Source organism: Pecten maximus, chromosome 8 (genome assembly GCF_902652985.1).
Source record: "Pecten maximus chromosome 8, xPecMax1.1, whole genome shotgun sequence".
NCBI classification, from domain to species: Eukaryota; Metazoa; Mollusca; class Bivalvia; order Pectinida; family Pectinidae; genus Pecten; species Pecten maximus.
In genome coordinates this window covers 36,935,138-36,958,812 of record NC_047022.1, presented here as the reverse complement: position 1 = coordinate 36,958,812, position 23,675 = coordinate 36,935,138, and the positions used below count along the sequence as shown (strand labels likewise).

At 42.0% G+C, this 23,675-nt stretch overlaps 1 protein-coding gene across 10 annotated transcripts in view; it reads right to left on the bottom strand.

Moving 5' to 3' along the window:
- The window catches only part of LOC117333393, a 110,249-nt gene that overhangs the window by 54,264 nt on the left and 32,310 nt on the right, over positions 1-23,675 (bottom strand). Inside the window, exon 1 of one of the 10 annotated variants that reach the window (XM_033892671.1) lies at positions 16,889-18,737. The exons of 8 other annotated variants lie outside the window; for them this stretch is intronic. In XM_033892671.1, the coding sequence (XP_033748562.1) occupies positions 16,889-17,641 (753 nt within the window). In that variant the 5' untranslated portion in view covers positions 17,642-18,737. Of the gene's footprint in view, positions 1-16,888; positions 18,738-23,675 lie in introns of those variants that run through there. One more of the 10 variants, XM_033892676.1, reaches the window with a different exon arrangement.

The following is a 23,675-nucleotide window of genomic DNA, read 5'->3' as shown; positions in this document are numbered from 1 at the left end:
TGACGATCCCCTGTATGTACAGAGGTATCCTACATGTAGTTGACGATCCCCTGTATGTACAGAGGTATCCTACATGTAGTTGACGATCCCCTGTATGTACAGAGGTATCCTAGTTGACGATCCCCTGTATATACAGAGGTATCCTAGTTGACGATCCCCTGTATATACAGAGGTATCCTAGTTGACGATCCCCTGTATATACAGAGGTATCCTAGTTGACGATCCCCTGTATGTACAGAGGTATCCTACTTGACGATCCCCTGTATATACAGAGGTATCCTAGTTGACGATCCCCTGTATATACAGAGGTATCCTAGTTGACGATCCCCTGTATGTACAGAGGTATCCTAGTTGACGATCCCCTGTATGTACAGAGGTATCCTAGTTGACGATCCCCTGTATATACAGAGGTATCCTACATGTAGTTGACGATCCCCTGTATATACAGAGGTATCCTAGTTGACGATCCCCTGTATGTACAGAGGTATCCTACTTGACGATCCCCTGTATGTACAGAGGTATCCTACTTGACGATCCCCTGTATGTACAGAGGTATCCTAGTTGACGATCCCCTGTATATACAGAGGTATCCTACATGTAGTTGACGATCCCCTGTATATACAGAGGTATCCTAGTTGACGATCCCCTGTATGTACAGAGGTATCCTACTTGACGATCCCCTGTATGTACAGAGGTATCCTAGTTGACGATCCCCTGTATGTACAGAGGTATCCTAGTTGACGATCCCCTGTATGTACAGAGGTATCCTAGTTGACGATCCCTGTATATACAGAGGTATCCTAGTTGACGATCCCCTGTATGTACAGAGGTATCCTAGTTGACGATCCCTGTATATACAGAGGTATCCTAGTTGACGATCCCCTGTATATACAGAGGTATCCTAGTTGACGATCCCCTGTATGTACAGAGGTATCCTAGTTGACGATCCCCTGTATGTACAGAGGTATCCTAGTTGACGATCCCCTGTATGTACAGAGGTATCCTAGTTGACGATCCCCTGTATGTACAGAGGTATCCTAGTTGACGATCCCCTGTATATACAGAGGTATCCTAGTTGACGATCCCCTGTATGTACAGAGGTATCCTAGTTGACGATCCCCTGTATGTACAGAGGTATCCTAGTTGACGATCCCCTGTATATACAGAGGTATCCTACATGTAGTTGACGATCCCCTGTATGTACAGAGGTATCCTAGTTGACGATCCCCTGTATATACAGAGGTATCCTAGTTGACGATCCCCTGTATGTACAGAGGTATCCTAGTTGACGATCCCCTGTATGTACAGAGGTATCCTACTTGACGATCCCCTGTATGTACAGAGGTATCCTAGTTGACGATCCCCTGTATGTACAGAGGTATCCTAGTTGACGATCCCCTGTATGTACAGAGGTATCCTAGTTGACGATCCCCTGTATGTACAGAGGTATCCTAGTTGACGATCCCCTGTATGTACAGAGGTATCCTAGTTGACGATCCCCTGTATGTACAGAGGTATCCTAGTTGACGATCCCCTGTATGTACAGAGGTATCCTAGTTGACGATCCCCTGTATATACAGAGGTATCCTAGTTGACGATCCCCTGTATATACAGAGGTATCCTAGTTGACGATCCCCTGTGTATACAGAGGTATCCTAGTTGACGATCCCCTGTATATACAGAGGTATCCTAGTTGACGATCCCCTGTATATACAGAGGTATCCTAGTTGACGATCCCCTGTATATACAGAGGTATCCTAGTTGACGATCCCCTGTATATACAGAGGTATCCTACATGTAGTTGACGATCCCCTGTATATACAGAGGTATCCTAGTTGACGATCCCCTGTATATACAGAGGTATCCTAGTTGACGATCCCCTGTATATACAGAGGTATCCTACATGTAGTTGACGATCCCCTGTATATACAGAGGTATCCTAGTTGACAATCCCCTGTATATACAGAGGTATCCTACATGTAGTTGACGATCCCCTGTATGTACAGAGGTATCCTAGTTGACGATCCCCTGTATGTACAGAGGTATCCTAGTTGACGATCCCCTGTATGTACAGAGGTATCCTAGTTGACGATCCCCTGTATGTACAGAGGTATCCTAGTTGACGATCCCCTGTATGTACAGAGGTATCCTAGTTGACGATCCCCTGTATATACAGAGGTATCCTAGTTGATGATCCCCTGTATATACAGAGGTATCCTAGTTGACGATCCCCTGTATATACAGAGGTATCCTAGTTGACGATCCCCTGTGTATACAGAGGTATCCTAGTTGACGATCCCCTGTGTATACAGAGGTATCCTAGTTGACGATCCCCTGTATATACAGAGGTATCCTAGTTGACGATCCCCTGTATGTACAGAGGTATCCTAGTTGACGATCCCCTGTATGTACAGAGGTATCCTAGTTGACGATCCTCTGTATATACAGAGGTATCCTAGTTGACGATCCCCTGTATGTACAGAGGTATCCTAGTTGACGATCCTCTGTATATACAGAGGTATCCTAGTTGACGATCCCCTGTATGTACAGAGGTATCCTACATGTAGTTGACGATCCCCTGTATGTACAGAGGTATCCTACATGTAGTTGACGATCCCCTGTATGTACAGAGGTATCCTAGTTGACGATCCCCTGTATATACAGAGGTATCCTAGTTGACGATCCCCTGTATATACAGAGGTATCCTAGTTGACGATCCCCTGTATATACAGAGGTATCCTAGTTGACGATCCCCTGTATGTACAGAGGTATCCTACTTGACGATCCCCTGTATATACAGAGGTATCCTAGTTGACGATCCCCTGTATATACAGAGGTATCCTAGTTGACGATCCCCTGTATGTACAGAGGTATCCTAGTTGACGATCCCCTGTATGTACAGAGGTATCCTAGTTGACGATCCCCTGTATATACAGAGGTATCCTACATGTAGTTGACGATCCCCTGTATATACAGAGGTATCCTAGTTGACGATCCCCTGTATGTACAGAGGTATCCTACTTGACGATCCCCTGTATGTACAGAGGTATCCTACTTGACGATCCCCTGTATGTACAGAGGTATCCTAGTTGACGATCCCCTGTATATACAGAGGTATCCTACATGTAGTTGACGATCCCCTGTATATACAGAGGTATCCTAGTTGACGATCCCCTGTATGTACAGAGGTATCCTACTTGACGATCCCCTGTATGTACAGAGGTATCCTAGTTGACGATCCCCTGTATGTACAGAGGTATCCTAGTTGACGATCCCCTGTATGTACAGAGGTATCCTAGTTGACGATCCCTGTATATACAGAGGTATCCTAGTTGACGATCCCCTGTATGTACAGAGGTATCCTAGTTGACGATCCCTGTATATACAGAGGTATCCTAGTTGACGATCCCCTGTATATACAGAGGTATCCTAGTTGACGATCCCCTGTATGTACAGAGGTATCCTAGTTGACGATCCCCTGTATGTACAGAGGTATCCTAGTTGACGATCCCCTGTATGTACAGAGGTATCCTAGTTGACGATCCCCTGTATGTACAGAGGTATCCTAGTTGACGATCCCCTGTATATACAGAGGTATCCTAGTTGACGATCCCCTGTATGTACAGAGGTATCCTAGTTGACGATCCCCTGTATGTACAGAGGTATCCTAGTTGACGATCCCCTGTATATACAGAGGTATCCTACATGTAGTTGACGATCCCCTGTATGTACAGAGGTATCCTAGTTGACGATCCCCTGTATATACAGAGGTATCCTAGTTGACGATCCCCTGTATGTACAGAGGTATCCTAGTTGACGATCCCCTGTATGTACAGAGGTATCCTACTTGACGATCCCCTGTATGTACAGAGGTATCCTAGTTGACGATCCCCTGTATGTACAGAGGTATCCTAGTTGACGATCCCCTGTATGTACAGAGGTATCCTAGTTGACGATCCCCTGTATGTACAGAGGTATCCTAGTTGACGATCCCCTGTATGTACAGAGGTATCCTAGTTGACGATCCCCTGTATGTACAGAGGTATCCTAGTTGACGATCCCCTGTATGTACAGAGGTATCCTAGTTGACGATCCCCTGTATATACAGAGGTATCCTACATGTAGTTGACGATCCCCTGTATGTACAGAGGTATCCTAGTTGACGATCCCCTGTATGTACAGAGGTATCCTAGTTGACGATCACCTGTATGTACAGAGGTATCCTAGTTGACGATCTCCTGTATGTACAGAGGTATCCTACATGTAGTTGACGATCCCCTGTATATACAGAGGTATCCTAGTTGACGATCCCCTGTATGTACAGAGGTATCCTACATGTAGTTGACGATCCCCTGTATGTACAGAGGTATCCTACATGTAGTTGACGATCCCCTGTATGTACAGAGGTATCCTACATGTAGTTGACGATCCCCTGTATATACAGAGGTATCCTACATGTAGTTGACGATCCCCTGTATATACAGAGGTATCCTACATGTAGTTGACGATCCCCTGTATGTACAGAGGTATCCTACTTGACGATCCCTGTATATACAGAGGTATCCTAGTTGACGATCCCCTGTATATACAGAGGTATCCTACATGTAGTTGACGATCCCCTGTATGTACAGAGGTATCCTACATGTAGTTGACGATCCCCTGTATATACAGAGGTATCCTAGTTGACGATCCCCTGTATATACAGAGGTATCCTACATGTAGTTGACGATCCCCTGTATGTACAGAGGTATCCTAGTTGACGATCCCCTGTATGTACAGAGGTATCCTACATGTAGTTGACGATCCCTGTATATACAGAGGTATCCTAGTTGACGATCCCCTGTATATACAGAGGTATCCTACATGTAGTTGACGATCCCCTGTATATACAGAGGTATCCTACATGTAGTTGACGATCCCCTGTATGTACAGAGGTATCCTACATGTAGTTGACGATCCCCTGTATGTACAGAGGTATCCTACATGTAGTTGACGATCCCCTGTATGTACAGAGGTATCCTACATGTAGTTGACGATCCCCTGTATGTACAGAGGTATCCTACATGTAGTTGACGATCCCCTGTATGTACAGAGGTATCCTACATGTAGTTGACGATCCCCTGTATATACAGAGGTATCCTACATGTAGTTGACGATCCCCTGTATATGTTACACTCCTATTCGCCCATCTGGCGAAAGTATGTCGGGAATCTTGGAAACATACCAAAATGTCCAAAAGCGTGACCGCCACGTAACAACCCTAAGTAGGCGATAAGCATTAATTTCGATGTTTACGATTGAGACATATTTTGGGAATTTTCCAAAAGTATATTTCACATATTGGTTTAGTCTAGTTTTACATTCTCGAGTGGCAGATAATAAATATGTACGATTATATAGTAATTCGTTTGTTTTAAACGATATTGTCGGATAAGAAAATGATCAGTTCGTATAATCTGTCTGGTCGGATGACACAGTGGTAATACACTTGCCTTTCACCTATAGGTGGCCGGGGTTCGATTCCCCGATCGGGCGTGAAAATGTTTTAGGGCACTGCCCGACCACGCGAGTTCTCCGGTAATCCAATTTCCTCCGAAGAGCCCTCGCTGGCCTCCATCAGGGCCGATAAGAGTGATTTGTATAAGTTGATATATATCTTGCTTCATAATGAATAAATTCAATTAAATAAACAAATATATATATGTACATGTAAATGAAGTTGATATTTTAGTTACACAAGTTGTCACATACGTAGATTACATGTGGAAGTGTTATTGAAACACATACAGGTAGTAGGGACGTCTAATTAACGTGTGATGAGGCACTGGTACAGACCTCTGTGGATACTATGACAAATGATTACTTAATGTGTATTATAGATACTGGCGGTGAAATAAGATCTACCCATCAGATTCTGGACGAACAGACATGACAACCACAAAGGGCTGAATATGAATTCGTTTTTAAAGATCATATGTTCAATTTAAAACTAATATCGAGTAGTCTAAATGAGATATTTGGGCCAATAAATCATTTTGCCAGTTTTTATTAACTGCTGAATTAATATCACAAAACACATTAACGATACACTCCCTACACACGTCGATCAGACGGGGCCTTTCATTCCCTAGTCATTTGATACGTTCTATAGAAATACCGTCTACTGTTAAGTTATAAAATGTCTCACCGGAACGCGAACTTTAATTGATGACGTCTGAAGTACACAATTCTCTTGGCCGTTAATATCAATATTGATAAAAACAATCCTAAACTGGCAAAGTATCTAGCTACATGTAGGTAACGTTATATAACCAGAATTGTGTTAGAGCCTTACGTTGTAATTATCAATAAAGTCGTAAGTAACTACTTCGGGACATACCAAGGAAAGGTGGGATATGTCTGATAGAACAGGAGGGATATGTCTGATAGAACAGGAGGGATATGTCTGATAAAACAGGTGGGATATGTCTGATAAAACAAGAGGGATATGTCTGATAGAACAGGTGGGATATGTCTGATAGAACAGGAGGGATATGTCTGATAGAACAGGTGGGATATGTCTGATAGAACAGGAGGGACATGTCTGATAGAACAGGTGGGATATGTCTGATAAAACAAGAGGGATATGTCTGATAGAACAGGTGGGATATGTCTGATAGAACAGGAGGGATATGTCTGATAGAACAGGAGGGATATGTCTGATAGAACAGGTGGGATATGTCTGATAGAACAGGAGGGATATGTCTGATAGAACAGGAGGGATATGTCTGATAGAACAGGAGGGATATGTCTGATAGAACAGGAGGGATATGTCTGATAGAACAGGTGGGATATGTCTGATAGAACAGGAGGGATATGTCTGATAGAACAGGTGGGATATGTCTGATAGAACAGGAGGGATATGTCTGATAGAGGAGGGATATGTCTGATAGAGGAGGGATATGTCTGATAGAACAGGAGGGATATGTCTGATAGAACAGGAGGGATATGTCTGATAGAACAGGAGGAATATGTCTGATAGAACAGGATAGAACAGGAGGGATATGTCTGATAGAACAGGTGGGATATGTCTGATAGAACAGGAGGGATATGTCTGATAGAACAGGAGGGATATGTCTGATAGAACAGGAGGGATATGTCTGATAGAACAGGAGGGATATGTCTGATAGAACAGGAGGGATATGTCTGATAGAGGAGGGATATGTCTGATAGAACAGGAGGGATATGTCTGATAGAACAGGAGGGATATGTCTGATAGAACAGGAGGAATATGTCTGATAGAACAGGATAGAACAGGAGGGATATGTCTGATAGAACAGGAGGGATATGTCTGATAGAACAGGAGGGATATGTCTGATAGAACAGGTGGGATATGTCTGATAGAACAGGAGGGATATGTCTGATAGAGGAGGGATATGTCTGATAGAACAGGAGGGATATGTCTGATAGAACAGGAGGGATATGTCTGATAGAACAGGTGGGATATGTCTGATAGAACAGGTGGGATATGTCTGATAGAACAGGTGGGATATGTCTGATAGAGGAGGGATATGTCTGATAGAACAGGAGGGATATGTCTGATAGAACAGGAGGGATATGTCTGATAGAACAGGTGGGATATGTCTGATAGAACAGGTGGGATATGTCTGATAGAACAGGAGGGATATGTCTGATAGAACAGGAGGGATATGTCTGATAGAACAGGATAGAACAGGAGGGATATGTCTGATAGAACAGGAGGGATATGTCTGATAGAACAGGAGGGATATGTCTGATAGAACAGGATAGAACAGGAGGGATATGTCTGATAGAACAGGAGGGATATGTCTGATAGAACAGGAGGGAAATGTCTGATAGAACAGGAGGGAAATGTCTGATAGAACAGGAGGGATATGTCTGATAGAACAGGAGGGAAATGTCTGATAGAACAGGATAGAACAGGAGGGATATGTCTGATAGAACAGGTGGGATATGTCTGATAGAACAGGAGGGATATGTCTGATAGAACAGGTGGGATATGTCTGATAGAAGAGGTGGGATATGTCTGATAGAACAGGAGGGATATGTCTGATAGAACAGGAGGGATATGTCTGATAGAACAGGTGGGATATGTCTGATAGAACAGGAGGGATATGTCTGATAGAACAGGAGGGATATGTCTGATAGAACAGGAGGGATATGTCTGATAGAACAGGAGGGATATGTCTGATAGAAGAGGTGGGATATGTCTGATAGAACAGGAGGGATATGTCTGATAGAACAGGAGGGATATGTCTGATAGAACAGGAGGGATATGTCTGATAGAACAGGTGGGATATGTCTGATAGAACAGGAGGGATATGTCTGATAGAACAGGAGGGATATGTCTGATAGAGGAGGGATATGTCTGATAGAACAGGAGGGATATGTCTGATAGAACAGGAGGGATATGTCTGATAGAACAGGAGGAATATGTCTGATAGAACAGGATAGAACAGGAGGGATATGTCTGATAGAACAGGAGGGATATGTCTGATAGAACAGGTGGGATATGTCTGATAGAACAGGAGGGATATGTCTGATAGAGGAGGGATATGTCTGATAGAACAGGAGGGATATGTCTGATAAAACAGGTGGGATATGTCTGATAGAACAGGAGGGATATGTCTGATAGAACAGGAGGGATATGTCTGATAGAACAGGAGGAATATGTCTGATAGAACAGGAGGGATATGTCTGATAGAACAGGAGGAATATGTCTGATAGAACAGGAGGGATATGTCTGATAGAACAGGAGGGATATGTCTGATAGAACAGGAGGGATATGTCTGATAGAACAGGAGGGATATGTCTGATAGAACAGGAGGGATATGTCTGATAGAACAGGAGGGATATGTCTGATAGAACAGGTGGGATATGTCGGATAGAACAGGAGGGATATGTCTGATAGAACAGGAGGGATATGTCTGATAGAACAGGTGGGATATGTCTGATAATACAGGTGGGATATGTCTGATAGAACAGGATAGAACAGGTGGGATATGTCTGATAAAACAGGAGGGATATGTCTGATAGAACAGGTGGGATATGTCGGATAGAACAGGAGGGATATGTCTGATAGAACAGGAGGGATATGTCTGATAGAACAGGTGGGATATGTCTGATAATACAGGTGGGATATGTCTGATAGAACAGGATAGAACAGGTGGGATATGTCTGATAAAACAGGAGGGATATGTCTGATAGAACAGGATAGAACAGGAGGGACATGTCTGATAGAACAGGATAGAACAGGTGGGATATGTCTGATAAAACAGGAGGGATATGTCTGATAGAACAGGAGGGATATGTCTGATAGAACAGGAGGGATATGTCTGATAAAACAGGAGGGATATGTCTGATAGAACAGGAGGAATATGTCTGATAGAACAGGTGGGATATGTCTGATAGAACAGGAGGGATATGTCTGATAATACAGGTGGGATATGTCGGATAGAACAGGAGGGATATGTCTGATAGAACAGGAGGGATATGTCTGATAAAACAGGAGGGATATGTCTGATAAAACAGGAGGGATATGTCTGATAGAACAGGATAGAACAGTCAAAATTGTAACTAAATTTTAAACCGGGAACGCACCCAATGATTACGGGAATCCCTAATGTGGTGCCCCACTCTCTATGTGTAAATGAGGCGCGAAAACATGTCATTCACACATGCGCAAACAGGTTTGTTTTGAGGAATGGCAGACAGGCGACCAAAGCAGCCTATGTCAATCAGACGACCTGGTTTCTGCCGCTAAGTAAAAGAAATGGAGTGGGCACGATCACAACATCATCTACGACTAACTGAGTCAACGTGAGTCTGTTGGACAAAAGACGAGTTAAATATCAAAAGCCACCATGAACTGGCATTTTCGGTATTTGATAAACAAACCCACACTTATCCGAGGATGTAAATGGGCGCGCACAGGGTTGGTTCACATTCTATTTTTAGATGTTTACTAAATACTTCACTTATGTATTGTTGACGTAATTGAGCAGATTTGAAGGGAATTAAATAAAGATAAACCCATTAGGGATTATAAAGTTTAGCTTGATGAAGTTTAAAATCTACAGGAAAAAACATGGAGAGGCTTTAAAATGCGTATGTTTTTGTCAACAATATTTCATAAAATGTCATTTCTTTATTTAGTGTGGACCGATGTTTAGGTGTCGCAGCAGTTTATAGTAACTGTAATTAACCAATAACTTTCAACCTAAATAGTTTTAACCCAGACAATCTAGGTTAACACCCGCTCGGGCTTTACCGTCGTGACGTCAGCGTTGATTTACCATGCGAAATATGACAAATAACTGTAATAAACAGGATACCGATTTACAAACGGAAAAATCATACGGAAATTCTAGTCAAAGTCGAGAACACGTGTAAATAATGAACACAAATATAGATTGATAGGGAAACACGTGTCGTTCGAGAACAAGGCCTGGGTCCGGTTTTTTAATGTTTTTTTTCTATTAATTTTTCAAGCTAGGAAATATGACGTAACTGCTCCGACTAAACCTCTTGAAACCTTCAGTTGCAAATTTTGCGTCAGCAGTCAAAATCTGTCATTGAAATCGAGTTACATTGAGAACAAGTCCTCGAATACCTAATCGGCAGGGACATTTTCAGGGATGGAAATAGGAACATATTCCATGGGGTGAATAGACTGTCGACACCGGTACATACATACAAAATGTATATCATATATTGACTCCCTACAATGCACAGTTACGACGGCGATCGCAAACTTCAAGTTTATTTTGATCATAACACAATACATACTGAAATGTCAAGTATCACAATCAACACGATTGGTCAGGTCCTAGTGTACATGTCTGATAGTTACTCTTTTACTGCCGTGTCGGGACCAATATGTACACAACACTTACTATTTACAGAAGGGATTGTGAAAGCAATATAATTAACATTTGTGTTTTATGTATGTGCTATCGACCATGTTTATAACAACCAGGACTCCGAACAATACACACGGCTTTAAAATTATGTAGAGGACGTTTTACGTTTGTTTTTGACACTCAGAAAGGGGAAGCCATGTATTGACATGTATCATGACTGTTACCGACTTGTCATGTAAATATACTGCAGTGACATGTATCATGACTAGTGTTACCGAGTTGTCATGTAAATATACCTCTATGAAACACAATGCCGCTCAATAGCAACAGGTGGCCATACAAAATAGAAAATAAATTTCTCAGGAATTTCATTGACTTTTTTTGTTTTTTTTGTTTCAAAATTCTGAAGTATTTCTATTACTAGTTTATGCCATTGACTGTATGCATCGACAGGTTTAGCTTTTAGGATTTCAGTTCTTTGACCATTATTGCGGTTTATGCTGGCCGGTATGACTGTGGCCCCTTTGGGAGGCCAGTTCTACTTTGACCAGTATACAGTTATCTACATACGTTGGCGAATATGACGTCATTGTGTAAGCGTAATGCAGCTCTGACACGAACATGTGTACAACTGACCATTTGTTCCACAATGTATACAGATTCTAATATGTACAAAGCAATACTTAGAAGGAGAAGACCATGTCCATGTCTAGAAAAAGACGGTTACCTCGGAAATGTCTACCATAAGTTAAGTGAACAGTGAACTTTGACCCTTTGTCATTTTGACGAATGCTTATATAGAGTGGACCTAAATGCATATTGACTAAGAAAACTACTCAGGTCTATATGATTAAGACGTGTACGGTAGGTTTAGTCCCTATCATGTCCCTGTGATTAGGACGTGTACGGTAGGTTTAGTCCCTATCATGTCCCTGTGATTAGGACGTGTACGGTAGGTTTAGTCCCTATCATGTCCCTGTGATTAGGACGTGTACGGTAGGTTTAGTCCCTATCATGTCCCTGTAATTAAGACGTGTACGGTAGGTTTAGTCCCCATCGTGTCCCTGTGATTAAGACGTGTACAGTAGGTTTAGTCCCCATCATGTCCCTGTGATTAAGACGTGTACGGTAGGTTTAGTCCCTATCATGTCCCTGTGATTAAGACGTGTACGGTAGGTTTAGTCCCAATCATGTCCCTGTGATTAAGACGTGTACGGTAGGTTTAGTCCCCATCATGTCCCTATGATTAAGACGTGTACGGTAGATTTAGTCCCTATCATGTCCCTGTGATTAAGACGTGTACGGTAGGTTTAGTCCCTATCATGTCCCTGTGATTAGGACGTGTACGGTAGGTTTAGTCCCTATCATGTCCCTGTGATTAAGACGTGTACGGTAGGTTTAGTCCCCATCATGTCCCTATGATTAAGACGTGTACGGTAGATTTAGTCCCTATCATGTCCCGGTGATTAAGACGTGTACGGTAGGTTAAGTCCCTATAATGTCCCTGTGATTAGGACGTGTACGGCAGGTTTAGTCCCTATAATGTCCCTGTAATTAGGACGTGTACGGTAGGTTTAATCCCTATCATGTCCCTGTGATTAGGACGTGTACGGCAGGTTTAGTCCCCATCATGTCCCTGTGATTAAGACGTGTACGGTAGGTTTAGTCCCCATCATGTCCCTGTGATTAAGACATGTACGGTAGGTTTAGTCCCTATCATGTCCCTGTGATTAAGACGTGTACGGTAGGTTTAATCCCTATCATGTCCCTGTGATTAAGACGTGTACGGTAGGTTTAATCCCTATCATGTCCCTGTGATTAAGACGTGTACGGTAGGTTTACTCCCTATCATTTCCGTGTGATTAGGAGGTGTACGGTAGGTTTAGTCCCTATCATGTCCCTGTGATTAGGACGTGTACGGTAGGTTTAGTCCCTATCATGTCCCTGTGATTAAGACGTGTACGGTAGGTTTAGTCCCTATCATGTCCCTGTGATTAAGACGTGTACGGTAGGTTTAGTCCCAATCATGTCCCTGTGATTAAGACGTGTACGGTAGGTTTAGTCCCCATCATGTCCCTATGATTAAGACGTGTACGGTAGATTTAGTCCCCATCATGTCCCTGTGATTAGGACGTGTACGGTAGGTTTAGTCCCTATCATGTCCCTGTGATTAAGACGTGTACGGTAGGTTTAATCCCTATCATGTCCCTGTGATTAAGACATGTACGGTAGGTTTAGTCCCTATCATGTCCGTATGATTAAGACGTGTACGGTAGGTTTAATCCCTATCATGTCCCTGTGATTAAGACGTGTACGGTAGGTTTAATCCCTATCATGTCCCTGTGATTAAGACGTGTACGGTAGGTTTACTCCCTATCATTTCCGTGTGATTAGGAGGTGTACGGTAGGTTTAGTCCCTATCATGTCCCTGTGATTAAGACGTGTACGGTAGGTTTAGTCCCTATCATGTCCCTGTGATTAAGACGTGTACGGTAGGTTTAGTCCCTATCATGTCCCTGTGATTAAGACGTGTACGGTAGGTTTAGTCCCTATCATGTCCCTGTGATTAAGACGTGTACGGTAGGTTTAGTCCCCATCATGTCCCTATGATTAAGACGTGTACGGTAGATTTAGTCCCTATCATGTCCCTGTGATTAAGACGTGTACGGTAGGTTTAGTCCCTATCATGTCCCTGTGATTAAGACGTGTACGGCAGGTTTAGTCCCTATCATGTCCCTGTGATTAGGACGTGTACGGTAGGTTTAGTCCCTATCATGTCCCTGTGATTAGGACGTGTACGGTAGGTTTAGTCCCTATCATGTCCCTGTGATTAAGACGTGTACGGTAGGTTTAGTCCCCATCATGTCCCTGTGATTAAGACGTGTACGGTAGATTTAGTCCCTATCATGTCCCGGTGATTAAGACGTGTACGGTAGGTTAAGTCCCTATAATGTCCCTGTGATTAGGACGTGTACGGCAGGTTTAGTCCCTATAATGTCCCTGTAATTAGGACGTGTACGGTAGGTTTAATCCCTATCATGTCCCTGTGATTAGGACGTGTACGGCAGGTTTAGTCCCCATCATGTCCCTGTGATTAAGACGTGTACGGTAGGTTTAATCCCTATCATGTCCCTGTGATTAAGACGTGTACGGTAGGTTTAATCCCTATCATGTCCCTGTGATTAAGACGTGTACGGTAGGTTTACTCCCTATCATTTCCGTGTGATTAGGAGGTGTACGGTAGGTTAAGTCCCTATCATGTCCCTGTGATTAAGACGTGTACGGTAGGTTTAGTCCCTATCATGTCCCTGTGATTAAGACGTGTACGGTAGGTTTAGTCCCTATCATGTCCCTGTGATTAAGACGTGTACGGTAGGTTTAGTCCCTATCATGTCCCTGTGATTAAGACGTGTACGGTAGGTTAAGTCCCTATCATGTCCCTGTGATTAGGACGTGTACGGTAGGTTAAGTCCCTATCATGTCCCTGTGATTAAGACGTGTATGGTAGGTTAAGTCCCTATCATGTCCCTGTAATTAAGACGTGTACGGTTTAATCCCTATCATGTCCCTGTGATTAAGACGTGTACGTTATATTTAGTCCCTATCATGTCCCTGTGATTAAGACATGAACGGTAGGTTAAGTCCCCATCATGTCCCTGTGATTAGGACGTGTACGGCAGGTTTAGTCCCCATCATGTCCCTGTGATTAAGACATGTACGGTAGGTTTAGTCCCTATCATGTCCCTGTGATTAAGACATGTACGGTAGGTTTAGTCCCTATCATGTCCCTGTGATTAAGACGTGTACGGTAGGTTTAGTCCCTATCATGTCCCTGTGATTAAGACATGTACGGTAGGTTTAGTCCCCATCATGTCCCTGTGATTAAGACGTGTACGGTAGGTTTAGTCCCTATCATGTCCCTGTGATTAAGACGTGTACGGTAGGTTTAATCCCTATCATGTCCCTGTGATTAAGACATGTACGGTAGGTTTAGTCCCTATCATGTCCGTATGATTAAGACGTGTACGGTAGGTTTAATCCCTATCATGTCCCTGTGATTAAGACGTGTACGGTAGGTTTAATCCCTATCATGTCCCTGTGATTAAGACGTGTACGGTAGGTTTACTCCCTATCATTTCCGTGTGATTAGGAGGTGTACGGTAGGTTTAGTCCCTATCATGTCCCTGTGATTAAGACGTGTACGGTAGGTTTAGTCCCTATCATGTCCCTGTGATTAAGACGTGTACGGTAGGTTTAGTCCCTATCATGTCCCTGTGATTAAGACGTGTACGGTAGGTTTAGTCCCAATCATGTCCCTGTGATTAAGACGTGTACGGTAGGTTTAGTCCCCATCATGTCCCTATGATTAAGACGTGTACGGTAGATTTAGTCCCTATCATGTCCCTGTGATTAAGACGTGTACGGTAGGTTTAGTCCCTATCATGTCCCTGTGATTAAGACGTGTACGGCAGGTTTAGTCCCTATCATGTCCCTGTGATTAGGACGTGTACGGTAGGTTTAGTCCCTATCATGTCCCTGTGATTAGGACGTGTACGGTAGGTTTAGTCCCTATCATGTCCCTGTGATTAAGACGTGTACGGTAGGTTTAGTCCCCATCATGTCCCTGTGATTAAGACGTGTACGGTAGATTTAGTCCCTATCATGTCCCGGTGATTAAGACGTGTACGGTAGGTTAAGTCCCTATAATGTCCCTGTGATTAGGACGTGTACGGCAGGTTTAGTCCCTATAATGTCCCTGTAATTAGGACGTGTACGGTAGGTTTAATCCCTATCATGTCCCTGTGATTAGGACGTGTACGGCAGGTTTAGTCCCCATCATGTCCCTGTGATTAAGACGTGTACGGTAGGTTTAATCCCTATCATGTCCCTGTGATTAAGACGTCTACGGTAGGTTTAATCCCTATCATGTCCCTGTGATTAAGACGTGTACGGTAGGTTTACTCCCTATCATTTCCGTGTGATTAGGATGTGTACGGTAGGTTAAGTCCCCATCATGTCCCTGTGATTAAGACGTGTACGGTAGGTTTAGTCCCTATCATGTCCCTGTGATTAAGACGTGTACGGTAGGTTTAGTCCCTATCATGTCCCTGTGATTAAGACGTGTACGGTAGGTTTAGTCCCTATCATGTCCCTGTGATTAAGACGTGTACGGTAGGTTAAGTCCCCATCATGTCCCTGTGATTAGGACGTGTACGGTAGGTTAAGTCCCTATCATGTCCCTGTGATTAAGACGTGTATGGTAGGTTAAGTCCCTATCATGTCCCTGTAATTAAGACGTGTACGGTTTAATCCCTATCATGTCCCTGTGATTAAGACGTGTACGTTATATTTAGTCCCTATCATGTCCCTGTGATTAAGACATGAACGGTAGGTTAAGTCCCCATCATGTCCCTGTGATTAGGACGTGTACGGCAGGTTTAGTCCCCATCATGTCCCTGTGATTAAGACATGTACGGTAGGTTTAGTCCCTATCATGTCCCTGTGATTAAGACATGTACGGTAGGTTTAGTCCCTATCATGTCCCTGTGATTAAGACGTGTACGGTAGGTTTAGTCCCTATCATGTCCCTGTGATTAAGACATGTACGGTAGGTTTAGTCCCCATCATGTCCCTGTGATTAAGACGTGTACGGTAGGTTTAATCCCTATCATGTCCCTGTGATTAAGACATGTACGGTAGGTTTAGTCCCTATCATGTCCGTATGATTAAGACGTGTACGGTAGGTTTAATCCCTATCATGTCCCTGTGATTAAGACGTGTATGGTAGGTTTAGTCCCTATAATGTCCCTGTGATTAGGACGTGTACGGTAGGCGTCTTTCACGATATTTGGCACTTACATTCTACAAAGACTTATAGTACTATCACTACAGTAAATGTTTTATATAATGTGTATGTTATTGCTAATTAAGGGAGCCATGTTACCAATCAATTTTATATAACCACCTCTACGTTCTCTCCAATAGTCATACTATTGTGTAAACCATACCGTGGATGGGGCAGTCTTGGGTCTATGGAAATTGATGTAACGCTGGGGTTGGTCCATCACATCCGGGTCTCTATAACCTGAAGATGCGGCCGACAGGGGGCGCCGGATACCATGGCAGTATCTGCCCGGTTCACATGCCGTTTGGGGACGCTCCCATAGAAGGGATTCATGCATATGATTGTGATCCATACAACGAGAGTGGCGATCAAAATAGCGATAGTCGGGCGCTGGACTCGCCGGATGCAATGTTATGTTTTTGCTGTGATGGCTATTTTCATAGAGTTTATTCACCAGGGTGAACCCCTGTCTCATTTTTGCCAGAGCCCTTGCTCTAGTTGCCACCGACCCTGCACTTCTTGTCCTTCGTTGACCGGAAGGTGGTTTCGATCCAACGGAAGCTGCTGAAGGCGGACGCCCGCTACCGGGGCGGGAACTTGAATAACTCTCATTGCCGCTCCAGCACGTGCGACCTGACCTTGAAGGCGGGGCGGTGCCAGGTCGCTGTAACTTTTGCTGAAGTCGGACAGACGTAGCGCTCTGTACTCGCCTGTTGTTTTGGGTCAAATTCTCGGGTGTCGACACCCTCAGTCCGGCGTAACTGTTCGTCTGCTCAGCAGGCAGAAGATTGAAATTGTCTGTTTCACATGGTAGAACAGTGTCCCTTTCTTCCTCGCTGATGTTCAGCTTATGTTTGTAACCATCAGCTAACCAGATCAGATCCTTGGAGATCTTATATTCCTTCTCGATAACCATGATTATGTACAGAAGATCACAGAAGTAGATGCCGAGTTGTAGTCATTAAGAAGTCAAGATAAATCCACAGAAAATCAACAGGATTACACAACATAGAAGAACACGAACGACTACTCTGGTACCATCTGTTCTGTGGAACGCGAACACGTGCTAGTATAGACACAAATTATCCGTGAAATAGACGGCTTCACTCACTGAAGAACGTCATGTCTCCGCTGTCTTATATTTATAGTCACTGTATAGTAATCTCTTAACGAATTCCTTATATCAAATCCCAATAACCGTGTATTTTCTGTCAGTACGTATGACCGTTAGAATATCCACTGTTGTTAATTAGTATTAGATTACACATTTGTCTAGTGCCCGTCCTACGTCAACCTGCCGAGTAACGGAAGGCGTAATTAACTCCAATTGGCATTGTTTGGGAGTCACAATAACACCACCATTGTGTACTGGTTATATGTGTTTCGATGTAACTACTCATTAAATCCACGACATAGTTCGGCCGGACCAGCCACTGATCGTCCTTGATCTGCTCCAATCTTACACACAAAACTTACCCCGACAAAGCTGGTCCAGCAATCAACACTGTTCTTAAGTAGATAGATAAATCAGCTATATCAATCAAAGTAATGATCGATCATCGATCCCTGTGCTCTGTACTCACGTTGTGTTATTGTGGTCTACTCACCCACAAACTGACGTCTCAGCCAAGATTTAAAGATCCGTGAAATGGCGATCCGTATCAGTTAATATACTGGTCCGATTTTTATATCCGAACTCAAAGAATTTATCATCTGGGTATATATGCAGGTCTTTTGTTATAAAACATGTGTATGTAAGAAGTCTCGTAGTCGAACACGCCTATCTAGGCATTCGTAGTACGGAATAAACACACGTGCACATATTAACTTGTCGGGGTGAATGCAGGACAGGCCTTGTATATAATCTCTGATTAACAGCTATTGATCTTACCTCGACATGAACACGTCCAAGCGGGACCTCGAGGTTCTGTTTTAAATCTCGGTATTGGAGGTCTCACAACCCCGCTGGTATTTTACCGATATACACTCTGACACAATGAAGTGGTAAACATTTAAAAAGGAATTGGTGATGTATCGGGTCTCTCCTTCAACAAACTATTCAATCCTTGCACTTTTATCTTTCCTTATCCTTGTCATAAATATATATATATATATACCTGTATATATATTTACTTAGCACTCTTAGGTATATGACGGACGTTTCGCCTCGTGTCCACAGTCCACAACAGTTATCAAATATCCAGGGTTACCATGCCGCTATATCTCTCCGGCATCAGAAACAATATCCAAATTATAAAACCAGCCCTGTCTGGGACGCCTGAGTCACTGTATAATCGCCCTGTGACATCACATGGTTAGATTATCGTAAAAGCCCCGCATTTGTTGATAAAGTCCACATACAACCACCTGGTTTTTTTCTACCTCGCGAAAATACTGAAAAATGACTACCGTAGTATTTAAACCCAATGAATATTCATAATCCCGTTTTAAAAGTAGAGCTTTATAAGACTAGGACTAAAGTACAGGTGGAAAACTCTCGCTTGGCCACTTTCTTTAACATCAATGTTTCCATTAGCAAAGATTGTACACGTGCTTATTTGAAACTCATGACCTCAGTTAGGTCCAGGTAAAACCCAATTAGTCAGGTAGAAATACAGGTGTGGGATATTAAATAGGTAAATATATTCGTGTCTGCTTATAGTCCTATTATCTTAAAACCACAGGAGGAAAGATTATATTATTCCTTCTGGATTTATTTGGGCCGTCATACTTTGGCGTGTTCGAGATTTCAGCATAAATAATCATCTATTGTTAGAAAGAAACACAATATATTGACTTATATCGATCGGATTTTAATACTAATATATTTATATGTACAGTATATGTCTGATTGACATATAATATACTGTAATCACCAGACTGGACTCCAGGGTTGGTTCAGAGGCGTTCCTCGGAGATGTATTGCACGTCAATATGGCGATAAATTATTTATATTAAACAATATTTAACTAAACAATTTTTCTGTAATATTTTCAGGATTAAACAATAGTTTAGTTAACTAAATTGATATAGTTTTCCCTTTATCACACTCATGTGACCCATTAAATGAGACTGTCCTAATCATGTTACCTATGAGAGATGTTCACCCTTTAATGCTGGTCGCAGTAAAATGTATACTTATCCCCCCGAGAGAGCGTTGACGGGATATCACAAAGTATAACGGGGCGATACTGTAAGCAAAGAGTAGACTTTTAAATAGTTAATAGCGGCAGTGAAAAGTGGTATTTATCGTTAGCGTTTCCCCATCTAAGTACAAATGGTGCCGTGTCCAGGAATCAAAGCTTTCCAACACTAGATAGTACCCGAATTCAACAAGTCCAATTTTGTGAAGTGAAAATGATTCGAACCCGTATTCTGCAAATATTCGAGCAATAGACAGACTGGTACAAAAATGTGACGTGACAAGGATTCGAACACTAGCCTACCAGTATACCGGCATTCCACTCGCATAAAACGGTGGTGTGCTGGGGTTCGAACAATTGTTATTGCCTTTATTTCCTCCAAAAAGAAGAGCATGACATGATAGCAATATTCAAATTAAATATATGTTAAAGAACAGACATGTCATATGATAAAGATCAATGTACATAGAATATATATACACTTGGCAAAATGTAAAATAAGCAGACCCCGCCAGCCGACCTAGACCATGCAGATCCGATACCTTCCCCATCACGTGATTAGTTTGGGGGATTACTTGGTGATATCAGCCCTATTGATCACTCTTATTTGAAAGCACATAAATTATCACAACTAGAATATTCCCAGCAGATTGACTGACAGATTTGTGCCAATTCGCCACCCTCGGATTTACACAGAGTAGGGGATAATCTGCCAAATCACATTCTCAATCGTTTATCATTAGGGTGAATTCTATATAAAGACAGGTACTGTATTTACCCTGTCAATATACTCACTACCCCCGTGTAGTAGTACGCTTCTATCACATCCTAAAACTCGACCCTTTAGCCAATGGTATACACGGTGTATTTGGAGTCTTTTTTTAACCAACAGTTGGCCCTGCTCCTGTAGCTTTAAGAAAGTTAGTTACCCCAAACTAAACTTATTATTTTTGTCGTTGGAGTACAATATAGGAGAATGAAACCAATATCAATCTAATATATGAATAAGAATAAACTTCAGAAAATAATTCCAGGATCTCGTGGACAACATCTGTTCTATTTGAAAACCATTGAGATACAATCTTGCTAGGATGGTTTTATAGTTGGGAAACATTTGTTTTCATGATAACACAAGTATCAAGTAGATTTATATCTTTTACTTATATGATTGACAATAAAGAAAAAAAGAAGAAAACAAATCAATAAAATAGGAGAAATAATAATAATGAAAATAATAAGAATATGATAAATTGCTAATTTGAAAGCTTAAACATATTCAAATCAATGACATGGCTTCAATCCATAGCGGAAGAAAGACAACTCCTAAACTACGTTACATTGAACACCTTATCAGAAATGACATTGAGTGGTTATTGTGGGCCTAGAGCGACGGAGTCAGGGTTATGATTTCGGACCATTTTGTGCCTTGATTGACTACACTGGCCCGGGTAAGGACAAATTAACATTGTAATTATGCCCATTCCAAACCTTTAATATAGATTGTTTTGTTCACTGCCAGGGAAACGCTTGTTTGGATAACAATACAATTTACCTGCTGAGTGAGTTTTCAATAAATGATTAAAGATATAGAAGTTATACTCTCAGAAGTCACTATAATTGTCGTTTTACCGACTTTGTAGTGGAAATTAACATTTAACTGCTACGTGTTAAATGGCGCGGGAACTGGCTGATTACATATCGAACTGTGGCTTTATTCATTCAATCCTGATATAATTACTTTCCTTCCGGCATTACGATTGCCGTATGTTTCAATACACAACAGGTACGAAAATCGTAATACTTTCTGATGTTAAAAATGTAAAAAAGTTAATTGATCGATAACTATTGATGATGAACAGCTGAATCCGTCCGGCCATTAACGTCAGGGCTTCTCGTGTATGGAATTGTAAAGCATGTCAAACTCGAGTTTTGATAAAACTTTATTATCAGAGGTTCAGAGGCGAAGGTCACAATGACCAGACTCATCTAGCTATGGTATGGTAATAGGTCTGACAGACTCATCTACAAAAATGTAGCTATGGTTATATGGTAATAGGTCTGACAGACACATCTAGTTATGGTTATATGGTAATAGGTCTGACCAGACACATCTAGTTATGGTTATATGGTAATAGGTCTGACAGACACATCTAGTTATGGTTATATGGTAATAGGTCTGACAGACACATCTAGTTATGGTTATATGGTAATAGGTCTGACAGACACATCTAGTTATGGTTATATGGTAATAGGTCTGACAGACACATCTAGCTATGGTTATATGGTAATAGGTCTGACAGACTCATCTAGCTATGGTTATATGGTAATAGGTCTGACAGACACATCTAGCTATGGTTATATGGTAATAGGTCTGACAGACACATCTAGTTATGGTTATATGGTAATAGGTCTGACCAGACACATCTAGTTATGGTTATATGGTAATAGGTCTGACAGACACATCTAGCTATGGTTATATGGTAATAGACAGACACATCTAGCTATGGTTATATGGTAATAGGTCTGACAGACACATCTAGTTATGGTTATATGGTGATAGGTCTGACCAGACACATCTAGCTATGGTTATATGGTAATAGGTCTGACAGACACATCTAGTTATGGTTATATGGTGATAGGTCTGACCAGACACATCTAGTTATGGTTATATGGTAATAGGTCTGACAGACTCATCTAGTTATGGTTATATGGTAATAGGTCTGACAGACTCATCTAGTTATGGTTATATGGTAATAGGTCTGACAGACTCATCTAGTTATGGTTATATGGTAATAGGTCTGACCAGACACATCTTGCTATGGTTATATGGTAATAGGTCTGACAGACACATCTAGTTATGGTTATATGGTAATAGGTCTGACCAGACACATCTAGCTATGGTTATATGGTAATAGGTCTGACCAGACACATCTAGCTATGGTTATATGGTAATAGGTCTGACCAGACACATCTAGTTATGGTTATATGGTAATAGGTCTGACAGACACATCTAGTTATGGTTATATGGTAATAGGTCTGACAGACACATCTAGCTATGGTTATATGGTAATAGGTCTGACAGACACATCTAGCTATGGTTATATGGTAATAGGTCTGACCAGACACATCTAGCTATGGTTATATGGTAATAGGTCTGACAGACACATCTAGTTATGGTTATATGGTAATAGGTCTGACAGACACATCTAGCTACGGTTATATGGTAATAGGTCTGACAGACACATCTAGTTATGGTTATATGATAATAGGTCTGACAGACTCATCTAGCTATGGTTATATGGTAATAGGTCTGACAGACTCATCTAGCTATGGTTATATGGTAATAGGTCTGACAGACTCATCTAGCTATGGTTATATGGTAATAGGTCTGACAGACTCATCTAGCTATGGTTATATGGTAATAGGTCTGACAGACTCATCTAGTTGTGGTTATATGGTAATAGATCTGACCAGACACATCTAGCTATGGTTATATGATAATAGGTCTGACAGACACATCTAGCTATGGTTATATGGTAATAGGTCTGACAGACTCATCTAGTTGTGGTTATATGGTAATAGATCTGACCAGACACATCTAGCTATGGTTATATGATAATAGGTCTGACAGACACATCTAGCTATGGTTATATGGTAATAGGTCTGACAGACACATCTAGCTATGGTTATATGATAATAGGTCTGACAGACTCATCTAGCTATGGTTATATGGTAATAGGTCTGACAGACTCATCTAGTTGTGGTTATATGGTAATAGATCTGACCAGACACATCTAGCTATGGTTA